Source organism: Emiliania huxleyi, assembly GCF_000372725.1.
Source record: "Emiliania huxleyi CCMP1516 unplaced genomic scaffold EMIHUscaffold_55, whole genome shotgun sequence".
NCBI classification, from domain to species: domain Eukaryota; phylum Haptophyta; order Isochrysidales; family Noelaerhabdaceae; genus Emiliania; species Emiliania huxleyi.
The window spans coordinates 301,852-317,793 of NW_005197877.1; the positions used below are offsets into that span (position 1 = coordinate 301,852).

At 65.3% G+C, this 15,942-nt stretch overlaps 3 protein-coding genes across 3 annotated transcripts; 1 reads left to right on the plus strand and 2 right to left on the minus strand.

Moving 5' to 3' along the window:
- Window positions 1–1,340: 1,340 nt before the first annotated feature.
- Window positions 1,341–3,987, minus strand: EMIHUDRAFT_452038 (hypothetical protein). Its single transcript, XM_005765512.1, has 9 exons — window positions 3,905–3,987; window positions 3,762–3,831; window positions 3,446–3,607; window positions 3,183–3,214; window positions 2,818–2,943; window positions 2,544–2,630; window positions 2,269–2,328; window positions 2,055–2,195; window positions 1,341–1,982 (listed from the first exon to the last, which is right to left on the minus strand). Exons 2-9 carry the CDS (start codon window positions 3,826–3,828, stop codon window positions 1,434–1,436), a joined length of 1,224 nt encoding a protein of 407 aa, XP_005765569.1. The 5' UTR covers window positions 3,829–3,831; window positions 3,905–3,987; the 3' UTR covers window positions 1,341–1,433.
- Window positions 3,988–8,408: 4,421 nt separating this feature from the next.
- Window positions 8,409–11,880, minus strand: EMIHUDRAFT_452040 (hypothetical protein; the record flags this gene model as incomplete). Its single annotated transcript, XM_005765513.1, has 6 exons — window positions 8,409–9,285; window positions 9,375–9,596; window positions 10,191–10,499; window positions 10,567–10,863; window positions 10,980–11,243; window positions 11,785–11,880. The coding sequence occupies 6 exons, from the start codon at window positions 11,878–11,880 to the stop codon at window positions 8,809–8,811; spliced, it is 1,665 nt and encodes a 554-aa protein (XP_005765570.1). The 3' UTR covers window positions 8,409–8,808.
- A 2,812-nt stretch (window positions 11,881–14,692) lies between these two features.
- EMIHUDRAFT_212884 (hypothetical protein) lies at window positions 14,693–15,859 on the plus strand (the record flags this gene model as incomplete). The annotated part of the gene is made up of 4 exons (XM_005765514.1): window positions 14,693–14,842; window positions 15,319–15,504; window positions 15,578–15,601; window positions 15,830–15,859. 4 exons carry the CDS (start codon window positions 14,693–14,695, stop codon window positions 15,857–15,859), a joined length of 390 nt encoding a protein of 129 aa, XP_005765571.1.
- Window positions 15,860–15,942: the final 83 nt, after the last annotated feature.

Sequence of the window (15,942 nt, forward strand, 5' to 3'; positions counted from 1 at the left end):
CGGGAGGCAGGGGGTTCAACCAGGCGACGGCGGACCGTGGGCCATCGCGGGGACTGCTGCGTACGGAGGACGCGGCAGGCAGATCCGGATGGTCTCACCCGGTGGGTGGCACCGAGGCGTCTTGGACGCTCAGCTCTACCTTAAGCTCCTGAGGGGCGCGTGGTTCTAACCACGTAGTACGACTACAGCCCACCACAGACACCCTCCCCCACTCCTCACGTGTGTTCACACCCTCACCCTCTCCTCTCTCCTCTCTCTCTCTCTCTCTCTCCTCTCTCTCCTCTTGTCTGTGCTGTCTGCCTGACTCAGGCACTCAATCTGCCGATGCGTGATTGTGTGTGGGCTGCTCCGAGGGGGCCCTCTGTGCGATCCGACGGGTAGGGGGGCTGTGCCCGGGCGGTGTCCGGTGTGGAGTCCCCTTCTGATCCCGCCTGAGATGTTGGGTGCGAGGTCGTGGAAGCTTTGATCCCAAGGGGGGGAGCTGATCCCACTCGTAACCAACTCTCAGGGGCAGTAGGTGGGCGAGCTTCAGGCACGCTCATCTCGATCGACAAGGCGTCGCTACGCGCGGTCTTCCGCGGGGGGAGCTTCGTCGACGGGTGCGGGAGCGCGGCGCAGCCAGTGCCGCGGCGAGGCCTCCGGCTGTTTGCGGCGGGCGGCTTGCTGCTCGCTGCGATGGCGAAAAACTCGTCTCGCCACACGCCAAGGGCTTATGCTCTGGCGAGACGTGAGGCGCATGCGCCCAGGAGGGGGGGGCGCATGCGTAACGACACTGCTAGAGATGCCTTTCGGGGCCCAGAGATAAAACTTCTGTGATGCCATGCGTGACCTAGTAGTGTCCCCAGCTATGGGCGTGTCCACGTTGGAGCCAGGTGTGGTGTGGGCGCGAGAATAGCTCCGCCGTTCATGGAGGCAACCGATGCGAGTCGACTGGTGTGTGTCGTCGTGGTTTCGTATCAAGAATTCTCTCTCTCTCGGGCAGTGGAGTATAGGTGCGAGGGGGGTGTGGAGTGCTTGGGTCCCGCGTTTGCCTCCGGCTTTCCAGAATATCGGTAATTCCAGACTATCGGACTCCTGGCCAGCAGCGCTGTCTGGCTGGTCGGCGAGAGCCAAAAGAGAGGGCGGCCGGATCGACGAGGGGGCCTGTGCTGAGCCGGGGCGCACGAACCCATATCACAGAGCAGTTGGCGTCACGCAAGTGTCCACCTCGCACTTGAGCGGTGAGCGCCATTCCGGGCAAGACTCGTCCGTCCCCCCCGGCGAGACTTCGGCGAGACGTGCGGCGAGGACGTCGCGGCGAGACTCGTCCGTCCCCATCTGGAAACGCTGAAAGAAGAAACGACCGGCGGAGTATACCGACATGTCACATGTGCATGCACTGGCGCGCTCTGGCACAGACACAGGTGCACACACACAGCGCTAAAGCTGTAGGACTAGGTCGCGACGGCCGCGGCGGGGCCGGCCTCCCCATCGGCGGGCGGCAGGCAGCGCTTCTGTAGGACGACGTGACAGCCGCGGCTCGTGCCGTTGACGAGCTGCGTCACGTGCACGTCGCCGGCGACCGAGAGCAGCATGTACGCGTCGCGACGGTCGAGGGCCGGGCGCAGCTCACCCAGCCAGTCGAGCATCGCCTCGAGCGCCGCGCTCGCGGCGTCGTCGACGCGCATCGCGCACGCGAGCGTGATCAGCGCGCCGTCGGTCTCGGCGCGCGGCCTGGTGAGCGGCGCGCGCACGCCGGCGCGCGGGCCGCCCACCGGTAGCGACGGCGGCACCGACGGCTTGACGACCGAAAGGCGGAAGGCGCCGGCCAGGCACGTCTCGAGGGCGGTGCCGCAGCACTCGCCGTCGCCCTGCCGCGCGTGACCGTCGCCCACGACGAACATCGCGCCCGCGACGTGCACCGGCAGGTAGAGCGTGCTGCCCGCGACGAGCTCCTTGCAGTCGAGGTTGCCGCCAAACTCGTTCCGCGGCGGGATCGACGACTGCCTAAACATGTCTCACCCCGTCTCTTTCACCCTTTCGCCGCGCGACGAGCAGCGGCGCGCGATCGACAACTGCCGGCCAAAGCCCACCGGCGGCGCCGTCGCCATCACGCCAAAGAAGGGCCGCAAGTCGAGCTCACCGCCCCACGGCGGCCGCGCGACGCCCGCCTTGGCATCGAGCCTCGTGTGCCGCAAGTGCGGCGGCTGGCGCCACTCGAGCGCGCCTAGTAGCAGTAGGCAGCCTTGCTTCCAAGATTTGGACCCCCTCCCAACGCCCGAGCGACAACTCGAGCGCGCCTCCGTACGGTCGCGACATTGTCCAAGCCCAGTCGGCGAGCAGCGCAACCTCGAGCAACCACATGCCGCTGTGTGAGTGACTCACGGTGGCTACGAGGGCGAGCTCTCTCCCCATGTCTCCCCATACCTCCCCACATCTCCCCATATCTCCCCACATCTTGCGAGGAGAGAGCTCTGTCTCGTGTGGAATCCACGCGGGTTGCTCTGTGTGAGGGGGGGTGGGTGTGGGGTGGAGGAGGGTGGGGGGGGGGGGGCTCAGGCGACCTCGAGCACGTCGACGCGCAGCACGTCGCCCGGCGCTGCGCCGCGCACAAAGACCGGGCCGGTCAGGACATGGACGCCGATGCGGTCCTGAGATCCCACACGCAAGGCGGTGACGAGGGCCAGGCTGGCCCTCGCGACACCACGTCTAGACAGACAGGAGCCCCACGGCATCCAAAGCCCAAGGCCCGGCGCGCGTGGGTGAGCGGGGTGTGTGTGTGTGTGTGTGTGTGTGTGTGTGTGTGTGTGTGTGTGTGTGTGTGTGTGTGATGCGGTCCTGCTGCACACGCAGGTGGATCTCGTGAAGGGCGCTCGGCGTCTGCCACGAGGAGCCGCCGCCTCCGCCCGCGCTGCCGCCGCCGTCCTCGTCGCACGGCAGGCACGCGGGGCCGCCCGACGTGACCTAATGAATCTCGGGTGGTCTCGGGTGATCTCGGGTGATCTCTGGTGATCTCTGGTGATCTCTGGTGATCTCTGGTGATCTCTGGTGATCTCTGGTGATCTCTGGTGATCTCTGGTGATCTCGGGTGATCTCGGGTGATCTCGGGTGATCTCGGGTGATCTCGGGTGATCTCGGGTGATCTCGGGTGATCTCGGGTGATCTCGGGTGATCTCTGGTGATCTCGGGCCGCCCGACGTCACCGTGTCGATGGCGACCGTCGCGCCGTCGCTTACGACCAGCTGCGCGCCTAAGATAGTACCATCCAGCATCCACATGCACATGCGCATGTGACATGTGCATGTCAACGTGCATGCACATGCACATGCACATGTGCATGTGCATGTCAACGTGTGCATGTGCATGTGCATGTGCATGTGCATGTGCATGTGCATGCACATGTCGCTGTGCACCTGCCCTCGGCTGCGTGTGATGAGAGAAGGCGAGAGAGATGTGGTGTGCCGACCGACCAGCTGCGCGCCTCGCTTCGGGTCGATGTAGCCCCACGCGACGCTCTCGGGCCTCGCCGCGAGGTAGAAGTCGCACGGGCTCTGGAGCGGGTGCGACGGCGGGCGCGTGGTGAGGCTTGCGACGGGCGCGTCGATCGGCCAGTGCAGCACCGGCTCGCCTGTTAATCAACGATGAGTAATGAATCAACGATGAGTAATGACTGGCTAATGACTGATTCACTGCGGTGCAGCGCTGGAACCTGCTCGGCCTTGCAGGCGCTATCTCCCCATATCTCCCCATATCTTCCCATATCTCCCCATATCTCGGCCCGCCCGAGAACTCGGCGCGGAAGAGCAGCCGCTCGTACTTGTCCGCGTCGAAGGGCGCCGCCGCGTGCATCAGCTGCCTAATCTCGGGTGATCTCGCGTGATCTCGGGTGAGCTCGGGTGAGCTCGGGTCACGCCGCGTGAAGCAGCTGCCGGTTGTCCCAGAGGACCAGGTCGCCGCGCTGCCACTGGTGCGCGTACACGCCGGTGTCGATGACCCGCTGGGCGAGCGACTTGACGAAGGCGACCCCGTCGGCGTCGGTGGGCAGGCCGTCGGGCGGCGCCGGGTCGTCACACGTCTCCGGCCAGCTCGCGCCCAGCCGCACGACGCGCTTGGTGTTCTTTGGGTTGAGGAAGAGCGCGCGGCGGCCCGTGTCGGGGTGCGTGCGCACGAGCGGGTAGATGCAATCGGGCTTCGCGGCGATGTCCTGGGCGGTGACCTTGGGCCGTCCCGGGTCGCGCGCCTAAAAGAGACTTCTTCGAGTCTTGCGTGTATGCGATGATGGATGACACGCAAGAGGGGACGAGAGGGTGCGAGACACGCAAGAGGAGACGAGAGGGTGCGAGAGGGTCATGAGGGGAGTCCCGCGCCTCGAGGTGGCGCATGAAGCTCTCCCACGAGTGAACCGATCCGAGGCCGTCGAGCCGCGCCTTCTCAGCGACTCAGCTGCGTCATGAATGAGCTCGTGAGTTCATCAGCCGAGGGCCGGCGAGCCGCCGCCTTCTCCTCGTCGTCGAGCGTGTCGTACAGCCGCGCCTACGGCTGGTCATTTGCCGTCGATGCCAGCGTGACCCCGCCCGAGGTGGGTACTGTCACACGCCGGGGAGGCGAAGCGCGTGGCCGCGCCGGCGGGAGGAAGCGCATCCTCAAGCGCGAGCGGCGCGTAGAGGCAGATCGCGGCCTATCGTTGAGCGATGGCAGGCAGCAGTGACATGCACGACGTCTGGTTCCGCCCTCCTTCAGCCATTTGGGGTGCCCCATGTCCATGTGTACTGTGTTCAGAGGGACGTCACATCTCGACTACCGGCCTTGGGCGACTGCAGGAAGGAGCCGTCCGTGTGCCACTCCTCGACCACGTTCTGCGCTGGCTTGAACTCGCCGATGCGCTCGCCCTGCTTGCTCCGCACGCCGAGGTCGTTGTCCTTGCGCGCTCGGTAGTTTCCCAGCAGCGCGAGGTACGGGCAGCCCTCGACGCCGGGCGACTGGCCCGGCCAGCGCTCGTACTTGAGCGGCGCACCAAAGTACCGCGCGAACTTGAACAGCGCCTCCTGCAGCGCGACTGGCGGCAGGTCCTGGCCGCGCACGCACAGCACGCCGCAGCCGTCCTCACCCTGCATCGCGTCGAAGATCTGCTTGATCTGTCCATCCGTTGCCTTTGACACGTCGGGCAGGTCGAGGACTTCGACGCCAAGCGGGGCGTCCAGCAGCTTGCGGATGCGCATACGGTGGTGGTGTGGGTGCGTCGAGGGCACCGTTGAGCGGTGCGGGGCAAACTCGGCCCCGTGCACGGGAGCGACTCGGCGAGCAGACCCTGAGGCTGTACCCCACCGCCGTCGGCCGTCGCTTTTCTTCAATCAAGGGCGACCTCAACCTCCTCGGCATCGAGAAGCGGGACGACGACGGCAACTTTGTCGGCACCCGGCCGATCGGTATCCCGGCCGCGATCCGCCGCCTCGCCAACCGCGTGCTTATGAAGCACCGTTGCACCGACATGTGCAACCTGCTGACTGGCGGCTCGGCTGACGCTCGGCGCATCATTCGTGAAGGGATGCGCGAGATCTGCCTCCGCTCCCCCGAGGAGGGCGGCCTTGGCATGTCGGCGGAGGAGGCGGCGGAGCGTGCCGAGTCCTGCAACGTACCTCTGCAGGTGGGAGTGGGGCTTGCCGGTGGGGCCGAGGTGGCTATCCAGCTGCTGCGAGAACACCTCCGGCGCCACCCGAGCCACGCCATCGCGTCCGACGACAAGCGGAATGGCTTCAACTGCATCTCCCGCATCTGTTCTCGGGGCTGCGACGATGGTTTCCGGACCTCATCCCAACCGTGGCTTTGTGGTACAGCAAGCGACGCCGCCTCTTCTTGTTCAACGACGAGGCGCGGGACGGCTCGGGCGACATCTTCGATTCGGCAGAGGGCTGCGCGCAGGGCGATCCCCTCGGGCCCTTCCTCTTCGCGATTGGATACCACTGGACCCTGTTGGAGATGCAGGTCCGGCATCCGTCCACCCTGATTTGCGCGAAAAAACTTTTCTCTTCGCCTGTGGCCTATGAAGTAGGAGAGGGTAGACATGAGGGGCTCGTATTGGCCCCAGGGAAACCAGAGGGTGGTTGGAGCGCCACCTGGATGACACCTACTGTGCCGATGATCCAGAGGCGGCGCTCTGCGCGATGCTCGAAGGCGACGTCATTGCGCAGCGATGCTGCGGCGTTGAGAGCAACCCGTCTAAGCGGTGCATTTGGGCGCCGGACCCTCGCTCGCTCGATTCGGTGCGCCAAGCATCGGGTGGACGTCAAGGGCACGCCGGACGCCCCGCCCCACGGCTCCTACGAGGGCGGCACGCTTCCGGGCATCCGCGTCCTCGGCGCCTTCCTTGGCGGTTCTGCGTGGTGCCGCGACAAACTGGTTAAGCGGGTGCGCAAGGCCTTGGAGCCGCTTCCGGGCATTCTCGCCCTGCGCGACTCCAAGAAGGTCCGGACGGCGCAGCAGCTCTCACAGGTGCTGATCCGTTTCTGCATGAATACCACGCTCACCTTCTTCCTCCGCACAATGCCTCCCAGCGTCACCCTGGCGGCGGCAAAGGAGCACGACAGGCTGATTGCAGACAGCCTGTACGAGCTTGTCGGCGGCGCGCGAGTCGGGCGCGATGATGACCAGTGGGTGCGGGCGCTCAAGCAGGCGCGTCTGCCAGTCAATATGGGCGGCATGGGCTTGACTAGCGCCGAGGACATTCGCGGCGCGGCGTGGGTTGGTACGTGGGCTCTCGTCACGCGGCCGATCCGCGAGCTACACAGGCCCTTCGCCGATCTCGACGTCTCGACCGCGCCCGGAGAGTGTTTCGACGAGCTGCGAGAGGCGCACACGCAGCTCGTCAGCAACCACGACCTCACCGACAAGTGCCAGCGGAGCTGGCGGACGCAGGTCGTGTGCCGGGAGGTGGTGAGCCCGGGCACTGCGACCAACGAGGCGAAGGCGGAGGCGAGGTTCCGCTTCTTTCCGCACGGGCTGACGCCGGCTGCGGAGCTGCTTCCCCTGGCCCAGTTCTCGTCCACCAACGAGTTCCTGCACCAGGCGCAGCGGCGGTACACCTCTGGCGTGCACCACGCTAACTGGCTCGACCTTGCCAAGGAGCTTACCAACGAGGCGCTTCGCAGTGGCGGCCGCAAGGCGCCCTCCAAAGGCAACAGGGTCGGAAGACGCAAGAACCACAAATGCTGGCGAGAGGCGATCCGTTTTGTCGCCGTCAGCCAACCAGGGGCCGGCGCCTTCCTCAACGCCATCCCTATGCGTGATGACATGAAGATGGAGTCCTGGGCGATGCGCGTCACCGTTCAGCGCCGCCTTGGGCTCCCCCTTGATGTCGCCTGCCAGGCGGTGGAGGCAGGCAAGAGGGCACCCAGCGGCCAGCTACACGACGTCCTTGGCGACGCCGCGATGGTTAACCCTCGGTCAAAGCATGCTACAAGACACAAATTCCTACTCAAACGTTTGATCAAATGCCTCCGCTCGGCGTGGGGCATGATCATCGAGATGGAGCCGACTGCACACCTCAGTTACAGTAATCCAAAACAACCTGACGTGGCGGCGGCAAACATCGGCAGGGGGCCAGGCGCCTTGTTGCCGATTTGAAGCTCACGAGCTCGCTTGCGAGCCAGGGCAAGGACACGGCCGGCGACGGGGAGCTCGGCTGGAAGGGGGCCTATGTACGTTTTGGCAACACGGAGACCGGGCTGCTCAAGTTGGTCAAAGGGCGCGGCAAGTGGTCTCCGTCGGGAGCGACGGCAGCGGCGGTGGCGGGGGAGGAGGAGGAGGCCGAGGAGGAGGGGGAGGAGGGGGAGGAGGGGGAGGAGGAGGATGCCCCCAAGGGAAAGCTCCAGCAGCTGGATGGCGATTACCGCTTTGCGCGTACGTTTGTTTGATTTTGAGGCTTTCGGAGGCTTTGGAAAGGAGGTTCGCAGCACCCTGAGGGAGGCGGCGAACCAGCTGAGCAACAAACTTTCGCACGCTCAGCACCTGGACGAGGTCACATGGACCACCAAGAACTGGCACGGGCTGCAGATGCAGCGCTTGTCTGTCGTCCTCCACACCGCCGTGGCGTGGCAGACGGTGAACGAGCTAGCGTGCGGGGAGAGCGGCATTGTGCATGGTGCGGAGTGCATTGCCGTTCTTAACGGAGTCGCTTAGGCGGCTCCGGTGGTGAGCCTGTGTGTGTGCCAGTCCGCGCCAGTCCGCGCCCTTGTCGTGCCAGTGTGCTGTGAGAGAGGCTTGTATCTTAAGAATTCTTCAATCAATCCACGCGCGGTCCGCAAATGCGAAAAGTTATTGAGAAGAAAATACCTGCGATGGCGCTGTGCGCTGGTCTTCACAACCTCATGCTCTTTCTCGTGCTCTAATTGCAATTCATGACTTGTTCTCCCGCGGCGCCTTTCTCACAGCTTCAGAGCTTCTCAGAAGTCACATCGGGAAAAGCTAAATGTGCTGGGGACAGCTTTTTACCACAGCCGGCTGACGGCACCCACACGCGAGCGGCAGCTGCATCACCCGCCCCACCGCCCAGCTGACGGTCGCGCCCGCCGCGAGCCCGATGTAGACTCCCGCGACGCGGACGCACGCGTAGATGAGCGGTACCAGCAGCGTGCGGGCGGCGCACGAAGCGAGGCAAGAGCGCGGGCTCGCGCGAGCGGCCAGGCGCTGCAGGAGGGGGAGGTGCAGCCGGGCGGCCAGGTCGAGGACGTTGTACACGAGCACCTCGCGTGCTAGCCGATCCGACACGCCACCATGCGCAGGAGCCGACCGCATGTGCCATCCCGCAACGCCGGGCACGGCCACCCCGGGCCCTCACCCCCTCCCCCCGACGCACCCTTCCACCTCCAGCCCGCGGAGCCTGCTCAGCGCCGCACCCACCTCGAGCATGCGCGGTGCGGCGAGGTTGCCAAGCCGCCAGCCCGGCCGGAGCACGTCGAGCCCGCCTTCGCGGATGGAGGCCTCGAGCTCGGCGAGCGCGTCGTCGATCGGCCTCGCCGCGCCGCCCAGCCGCAAGCACGCCTCTGCGATTGCCCGCACCTGCGAGTGCTCGACGATCTGCTCGACTCCGCCCAAGTCGAGCTCGGGCTCGTCGCCGAACCGGATCGACGCCCGCCCCGTGTGCGTCTTCATGCCCGCAGTCAGGCCGGGCGCGCTCAGCACGCGGCGCGGAGTGGGGGGCATGCCGCGGTCGGCCTTGGACTCAGGCGGCGCTCCGCCGGCGATGCGAGCGGCGACGTCTTTGGCCGCGGCCGTCGCGTCGCTCGGCGAGTACTCGTGCAGCATCAGCACCTGCAGTGAGAAGAGCGTGTGGTCACAGGAGGGTGGCGGTGTGAAGAGCGTGTGCTCGCTGCGAGAGCTCTCTGCGCCGTGTCCGCCACGTCGAAGTAGTCTCCCGACCCTCCAACCACGAGGACGGTCGAGACGCCCCGCTCGGACCAGAGGGAGCGCACGCGCGTGATGAAGGGGCGGATCGGCTCGCGGTCCGCGCTGACCAGAGCCTGCATGCGCGCGTCGCGGATCATGAAGTTGGTCGCGCTCGTGTCCTCGTCGAGCAGCAGCGCCGAGGCGCCGCCCTCGAGCGCCTCGATGATGGAGGCGGCCTGCGGGCAGGTTCCGAGAAGGTTCCGAGAAGGTTCCGAGACCAGCGGCGAGGCGGGGCCGGGAGGTGGTCGAGGACCGGGAGAGCAGCCTTTCGGCTGGCATCGGTTAGATCTAGGCGACATCTCGGGCGACATCTCGGCGACATCTCGGCGACATCTCGGCGACATCTCGGCGACATCTCGGCGACATCTCGGCGACATCTCGGCGACATCTCGGCGACATCTCGGCGACATCTCGGCGACATCTCGGCGACATCTCGGCGACATCTCGGCGACATCTCGCCTGCGAGGTTGACCCGCTCGCGTCGGCGGTGGTGAAGGCGCCGGTTCGCTTCCCGAAAGGTAGGTGGTCGATGAAGGGCGAGATGTCGACCGACGTCACAGCACGCCCGTCCTCCGCCCGCACCTATTCACAGCTAGAGGTGTGAAGAGACGCTGTTCACAGCACGCCCGTCCTCCGCCCGCACCTTACCGCCATCCGGTCGGTGACGACGTGTCTAGGAAGTGTCTAGGAAGTGTCTAGGAAGCACCTTAACCGCCATCCGGTCGGTGACGACGTGTCTAGGAAGTGTCTAGGAAGTGTCTAGGAAGCACCTTAACCGCCATCCGGTCGGTGACGACGCCCTCTCGCCCGTCGCCCGACACCTTGTCGTACACACCAACCTGCAGCGCCTCGAGCAGAGTCGACTTGCCGTGGAAGCCACCTCCGACTATGAGGGTGACCCCGCGCGGCAGCCCCATCCCGGTTAGCGAGCCGGCGTTCGGGACGGGGAGGGTGACCCGCAGCGAGGGAGGGGAGGAGAAGGGGACGGCCGAAGCAGCGTCCATCGGACGGTCGCTCGCTCCCGTGGCTCGCGGCAGCACAGACCCGTCCGCGACGAAGGCGACCAGTCCTCGGCCGGCCTAGAAGGTTCCCAGAAGGTTCGTGGAAGGCTCCCAGAAGCTGCCCCACGACCAGTCCTCGGCTGGCCAGCTGGCTGCGAGCCGCTTGCTGGTCCTCGACGGAGCAGAGGTGCGCCATGAGCGCGGAGTGGTCGGTGCTCTCGTGAAGCAGCGCCTCGTGCACCAGCCTCGGCAGCGTCTCGCTGAAAATCTGCGCCGCCCACTCGCCGCAGATCGACCGCCCGCGCGCAGGCAGGGCGACAGTGAAGCGAGCCTCGATCGCCCCCCCTCCGGGCAAGCCTGCGGCCGCGGCGGACCGGTCGACGATGACGGAGGAGCGGTCGAGCACGTGCTGCCCGGGCAAGTCGACGAGCAGCTCCCCTCCCTATGCACGGCGGCTCTTTGCAGGTATACAGCTGTGAAGATGTGCAGACTCTGGTGGCGTGGCAGGCGCTGCTCCTTTGGGCCATGCCACCCCCCCTCGCCGCTCCGCTGGTCCACGCCCGCGCGCTTGGCCGCCGCGTGGAAGCGGCGAGTCAGCCAGTCGCGCAGCGCCGTCTCGCGGGCCGGCGGAGAGAAGCACTCGGGCGGGAAGGCGGCGTGCGCCAGCGGGACGCGGACGTAGCAGCGCGAGGGAGGCGCGAACGGGTCCGACTGCACATGTTGCACCACGGCCGAGAAGCGGCCGAGGTCGTACTCGACGTCCTTGATGTCGTTGTACGCCGGGTAGGGCCGGCCGTCGATCCGAAGGAGCGTCGCCCGGAGCTCAGCGCCGCCAGACGTCCGCAAGCGCTTCGTCGAGCCGTCGCCGCCACCGCCCTCGCCTTCGATGTAGCCGCCCTTGCCTCCTCCGCCGCCACCCTTGCCTCGCCCGCCGCCGCCGTAAAGGTTCTTGTAGTACTCGCCCTTGCCGGGGTTCCCTCGGCCGCCTATGGTAGTCGTGGCGCGTGCCTCTCTCTTTCGCCCTCTCCCGCAGCCAGCCTCGGCCCCTTTCCCCGCCTTTGCCACCGCCGCCATTGCCGCCGCCCTTGTAGCCGCCCTTGCCGCCGCCATAGCCTTTGCCGGACATCGCGACAGCTGCACTGCTGGACAAGTGCGATGTGGAGAGCAGTAGGTGGGCGCGTGAGCAGCAAGCAACGAGAGGGCCGAGCAACGCGCTTGCGGAAAAAATAAAAGTGAGCAACCGTGGCGATATCGCTAAGAGGTTCCTCTTTTCCGCGCCCCCCCCGCAAGGCGCGCGATACACAAGTGCCGAGAAGTCCTCGAAGAGCCCCGCTCGAGGTTTATAAAATGAACTCGGGGGCACAGGACGCGGCACAAACGGGGTACACCAAAAGGCTGCCTGCACGGCGTTCACTCGAACGCCATGCACAGCGAGGTCTCGAGGTTGATATCCTTTCATGGCCGCGTCGGTTGTGTGAGAGATTTTTAGAAGCCAACAAGAATCTTGGTGTGTGTGTCACACAAACTCACACTCACTCACTCACTCACTCACTCACTGCGGCGAGTGGCGCGAGGCACGCGCGGCGCCGCGCGTGGCCCGGACGGCGCCAGAGAGCGCGCTCGATGAGCCAGCCGGCGCGGCGCGAGCGCCGTGCAAGCTGGCACATCGTCTGCATGCTGCCGTCAATTCTCTGGTCGACGGCGGTCAATCTCACGATTGTCGATCAAAACCGGCGGGCTTTGTGACGCCGTTTACGCAATCGTTGTTGAGCTTCGCTTTCTCTTTTGCTTGTTTTTATTTTATTTTTTCTTTTGCGAAGCGACGGAGGGGGGGGCGGGCGGGCGCTAACTATGGGCAACTACATGTCGAAGGTTCGACGACGACTACTCGCCGCCTGGGTCGTTTGGGGCGCGCGGCTCCGTCGAGGACCGGGCGCGCCCCTTACCCGGCGCGGCGTAGGTCCCACTCTGACGTATAGAGGGGAGGCACGGACAACGGCCCAATTCATCAATTCCACTCATCTTCTGGTGCCTAGCCCCGTGCAGCGGCGGTCCGGCAGGCTGCCCCCAAGGCCCCCTGGGCCGCTGCGGGTTTTGGAGTTATGCTTAGGCACAGCTTCGGCGATGGCAGCCCCTCTCTGGGGTGTTGCATAGGCGGGGAGTCTCCCCCGCTGGTCTCCTCATTCCTTTTTTCTTTTTCTTTTGAGCTGGGTGTGCCGCCGCGCGGCGCTCGCGCGGCGGCAGTGTGTGTGTGTGTGTGTGTGTGTGTGTGTGTGTGTGTGTGTGTGTGTGTGGTGGTGGTGGTGGTGGTGTGGGGGGGGGGGGGGGGGCTCGGGGGCGCGCTGGCAGAGGCTCGGTCATCGGCTCGTCGGGGTTGGAGAAGGGGAGGGGGGATGGGCGGTCGGCGAAGGGGTAGCAGGCCGCAGGGCGTACGGGGTAGCCGTCACTTTCCTGCCTCAAAAGGGCGGGGCTGTCCCGGAAAGTGAGAAACGCCGGGCAGCGTGGCGCATCATTGAAACCTCCCATACGTGTTTGTGCCTCCTCCTTCGGGCTGTTCCATCTCCTCGTCTCTTTCCCACCTAGGCGGGGCGGGGGTCGGGGGGGCGGCGGGCGTGGGTGCGAGGTGCGGTGCGGTGCGTGCAATCGTGTGTTTGGCGTCATGTCGTGTGTGCCTTCGCTTGTTCCTATTAACAACGAAGTCTAGCTCAAAAAAAACACTCGATCATAGGTGTGTGTCGGAGACGCCGAGAGCCGGCTATCTCGGTGAGGAGCCGTCAGGGGTCCACCGATTGATTTTCGCTGACGCTGTACGTCGTGCCGAAAATCTGTGGCTGGGTGAGGAGCCGCCAGGGTTTTGTTTTAGTGTGAACACGAGATGTTCCCCATATTCCCCATATTCCCCTGGCGAAAGGAGACATAAGCATTTGCCATATTGCAGAGATATTCCCCATATTCCCCCTTCGCTGACAACCACACACCGAGATAAATCCCCACATGATCCATGATGTGCGGACCAACCACGATGGGAGACGGCGGTTTGCGCTGGGTCCCAAAAAAGCTAAAAAAGCCGGCAGCGGGCACTAAAAGAATTTTACACCAAGCTCCCTGCACGACACTGGGCACGGGACTGGCGCGCAAGATCCAAGAAAAGAATTTCCATTCCCCTTGAGGAAACACACGATCATATGTGTGTGTCTGAGACGCCGAGAGCAAGTGGCTGGGTGAGGCGCGGAAAGGGTTTTCAGTGTATGTAGCTCTTACGTACATTCCCGTAGGAGACTCTGCTGACAGGGTTTGCGATGAGGAGCGACCCGAAGGGTTTCTCGGAGTTGTTTGGTTTCGCGGCCACAGTTTGCAGCCACAGACGACAGTGTGAACATGAGATTCCCCATGTTCCCCTGGCGAAAGGAGGCACATAAAGCGTGGGTCGCTACAGTGGGCTCGGCGTCGTCGCTGGTGGGGCATCCAAGCGCTCGCGCCGCACGCGCTCCTGCCGCCCTCCGGGCGGTCAAAATCGACCGGGCCTGAGGCCTCGGGACCGCCGGCGACCGCCGAGAGGCTGGGATCGGCCGGCGGCGCGACGCGTGGCCTGTGCTGCGGCCATCTCGGACGCTCAAGCGGCGCCAGCCAGCGGCTCGGCCGCGCATCCTTCACACACGCCGCCACGACCGGGATGAGCGGGCCCGGTGTCGAGTCCTGGTACAAGCTGCATGTGAGGGGCGGCTGTGGCCACAGCAGGTCCACCAGACGGACCTCAAAGCTTGCCGTCGGCGTGCTGTCGTGGCGAGAGCGCGAGATCGCTGCAGAGGAGCCGAGTGCAGTGACGATCCAGAGGCTGCCTGGGTCACCAAGTGGTGGACCTTGCCCACTCTGAGCAGGGCTGTGCTTTTGTGGGGTTGTGCTTGAGCATGTGTGAAGTGGGAGTGCGTGCCGGCGGTGTCTGTGGGTGAAACAGGCGTGTGTGAGGCCGTAAGAGCCGTGGAGTATGAGTCAGAGTGGGCTTCATCACCCAAAATAAGGACGGTTTGGGACAGCTCAGACTTGATACTGATGGGCCTGGGCCAGGAGAGCGACAGAGAAGGCGAGGGTTGGACCTTGTCTGGAATCTCAAAGTCCGTTTTTCTCTAGATACGTTCCCCCACAGCTGGTCGATCAGATTTATCCGAGCGAGACACGGCACCTCCTAGCTAGCTTCGCTGACAACCACACACAAGGTCCAACCCTCGCCTTTCCCGTTCCGCTCGCGCTGGCCCCGCCGTATCGACGCACATATGGCCGCGGGGAGCTGCAAGCCCGAGCGGCGCGACGCCTCTTGCTCACGCAACCCGCCGCTCCCTCTCCGCTCCCACCATGAGATGCGCTTCGCTTTGGCGCCCGAGCTGCTACGCCCCCTCTCGGCCTCACAGAGCCTGCCACCTCCCGTTCGCAGGTGAGGCTGCTGCCATCGAGGAGCCGCGAGACGCGGCCGCTGCCGCTCGTTTCCCACCCTTACACCGAGCGAACCCGCCCGATTGCCCCCACTCTTTTCCGGCGAGAGAGCAAGCAGCCCGCTCGCTTGCAAATCGCTGCCCGGCTCCAGTCCGAGCGCCGAGGACACGAGAGAGTGTGCCGGTCGTCGCGACGCTAACACCGCGGCGTGCTGCCCGTAGGTGTGGCAGTGACCTGGCTCGACCCTCTCCCTCTCTCTCTCTCTGAGCATGGCCTCTGCCCTCTCGCTCTTCATCTCCATCTAGATGCCTCCACCCGTCCCCACAAAGAAACGCAAACACAGCCCACTTCCCTGTCACCAATATTCCCGGTGCTGTGCGGCTTCTCCTTCTGCATCCTCTCCGTCATCTTCCTCTTCTTCCTCCTCCTCTTCGCTCTCGACCAGAAGATCGTCCGGCACGAGTTCCAGGTGGCCTGCGTCCAGTCCACGCGCGCCGGCTGCATCCTCAACATCCCGGGCATCGTGATGGGCACCATCGTGCTCTCCTCCGGCACCTCCGTCCCCGACTCGCTCTCCTCCATCGTCGTCGCGCGCAAGGGCGAGGGCGACATGGCCATCGCAAATGTGCCATCGCAAACGTGCTCGGCGTCCAACGTGCCGCGGGCGCCCCCCTCCCCCTGCCTGGGGCACAAGAGCACAACACACAACGCCCCCCCCCCCCCCCCAGATCCTCGTCATCACCAAGTTCCTGGTGCTGTGCGGCTTCTCCTTCTGCGTCCTCTCCGTCATCCTCCTCCTCTTCTTCCTCTTCCTCTTCGCTCTCGACCGGAAGATCGTCTGGTACGACGTCGCCGCCGCCCTCGCCGCCGCCGCGCTCGCGTCGCCGTCGCCGCCGCCCTCGCCGCCCTCGCCCTCGCCGCCGCTCGACTGCCCGTGCCTCGCCGCCTACCCGGCCGGCGTCAGCCTCGTGAGCGGCGAGGTGCATGTCGTCACGGCGGACGGCGTGTGAGCCTCGCGCACCCCGGCACGTACGGCCTCCACACGGGTCGAGCACGAGCGGTGCTACGCCGACCCGGCCGCGTGCAACACCGA

Excerpts from the sequence above, each read along its gene's own strand:
- EMIHUDRAFT_452038 (XM_005765512.1), bottom strand. The coding sequence starts at position 3,828 with ATGCACGCGGCGGCGCCCTTCGACGCGGACAAGTACGAGCGGCTGCTC. Across the intron at positions 3,215-3,445 it reads GCGAGGCGCGCAGCTGGTCG|TAAGCGACGGCGCGACGGTC; the intron begins GTCGGCACACCA and ends CGCAGCTGGTCG. Across the intron at positions 1,983-2,054 it reads CGGTGGGCTTTGGCCGGCAG|TCGTCGATCCCGCCGCGGAA; the intron begins TTGTCGATCGCG and ends ATGTTTAGGCAG.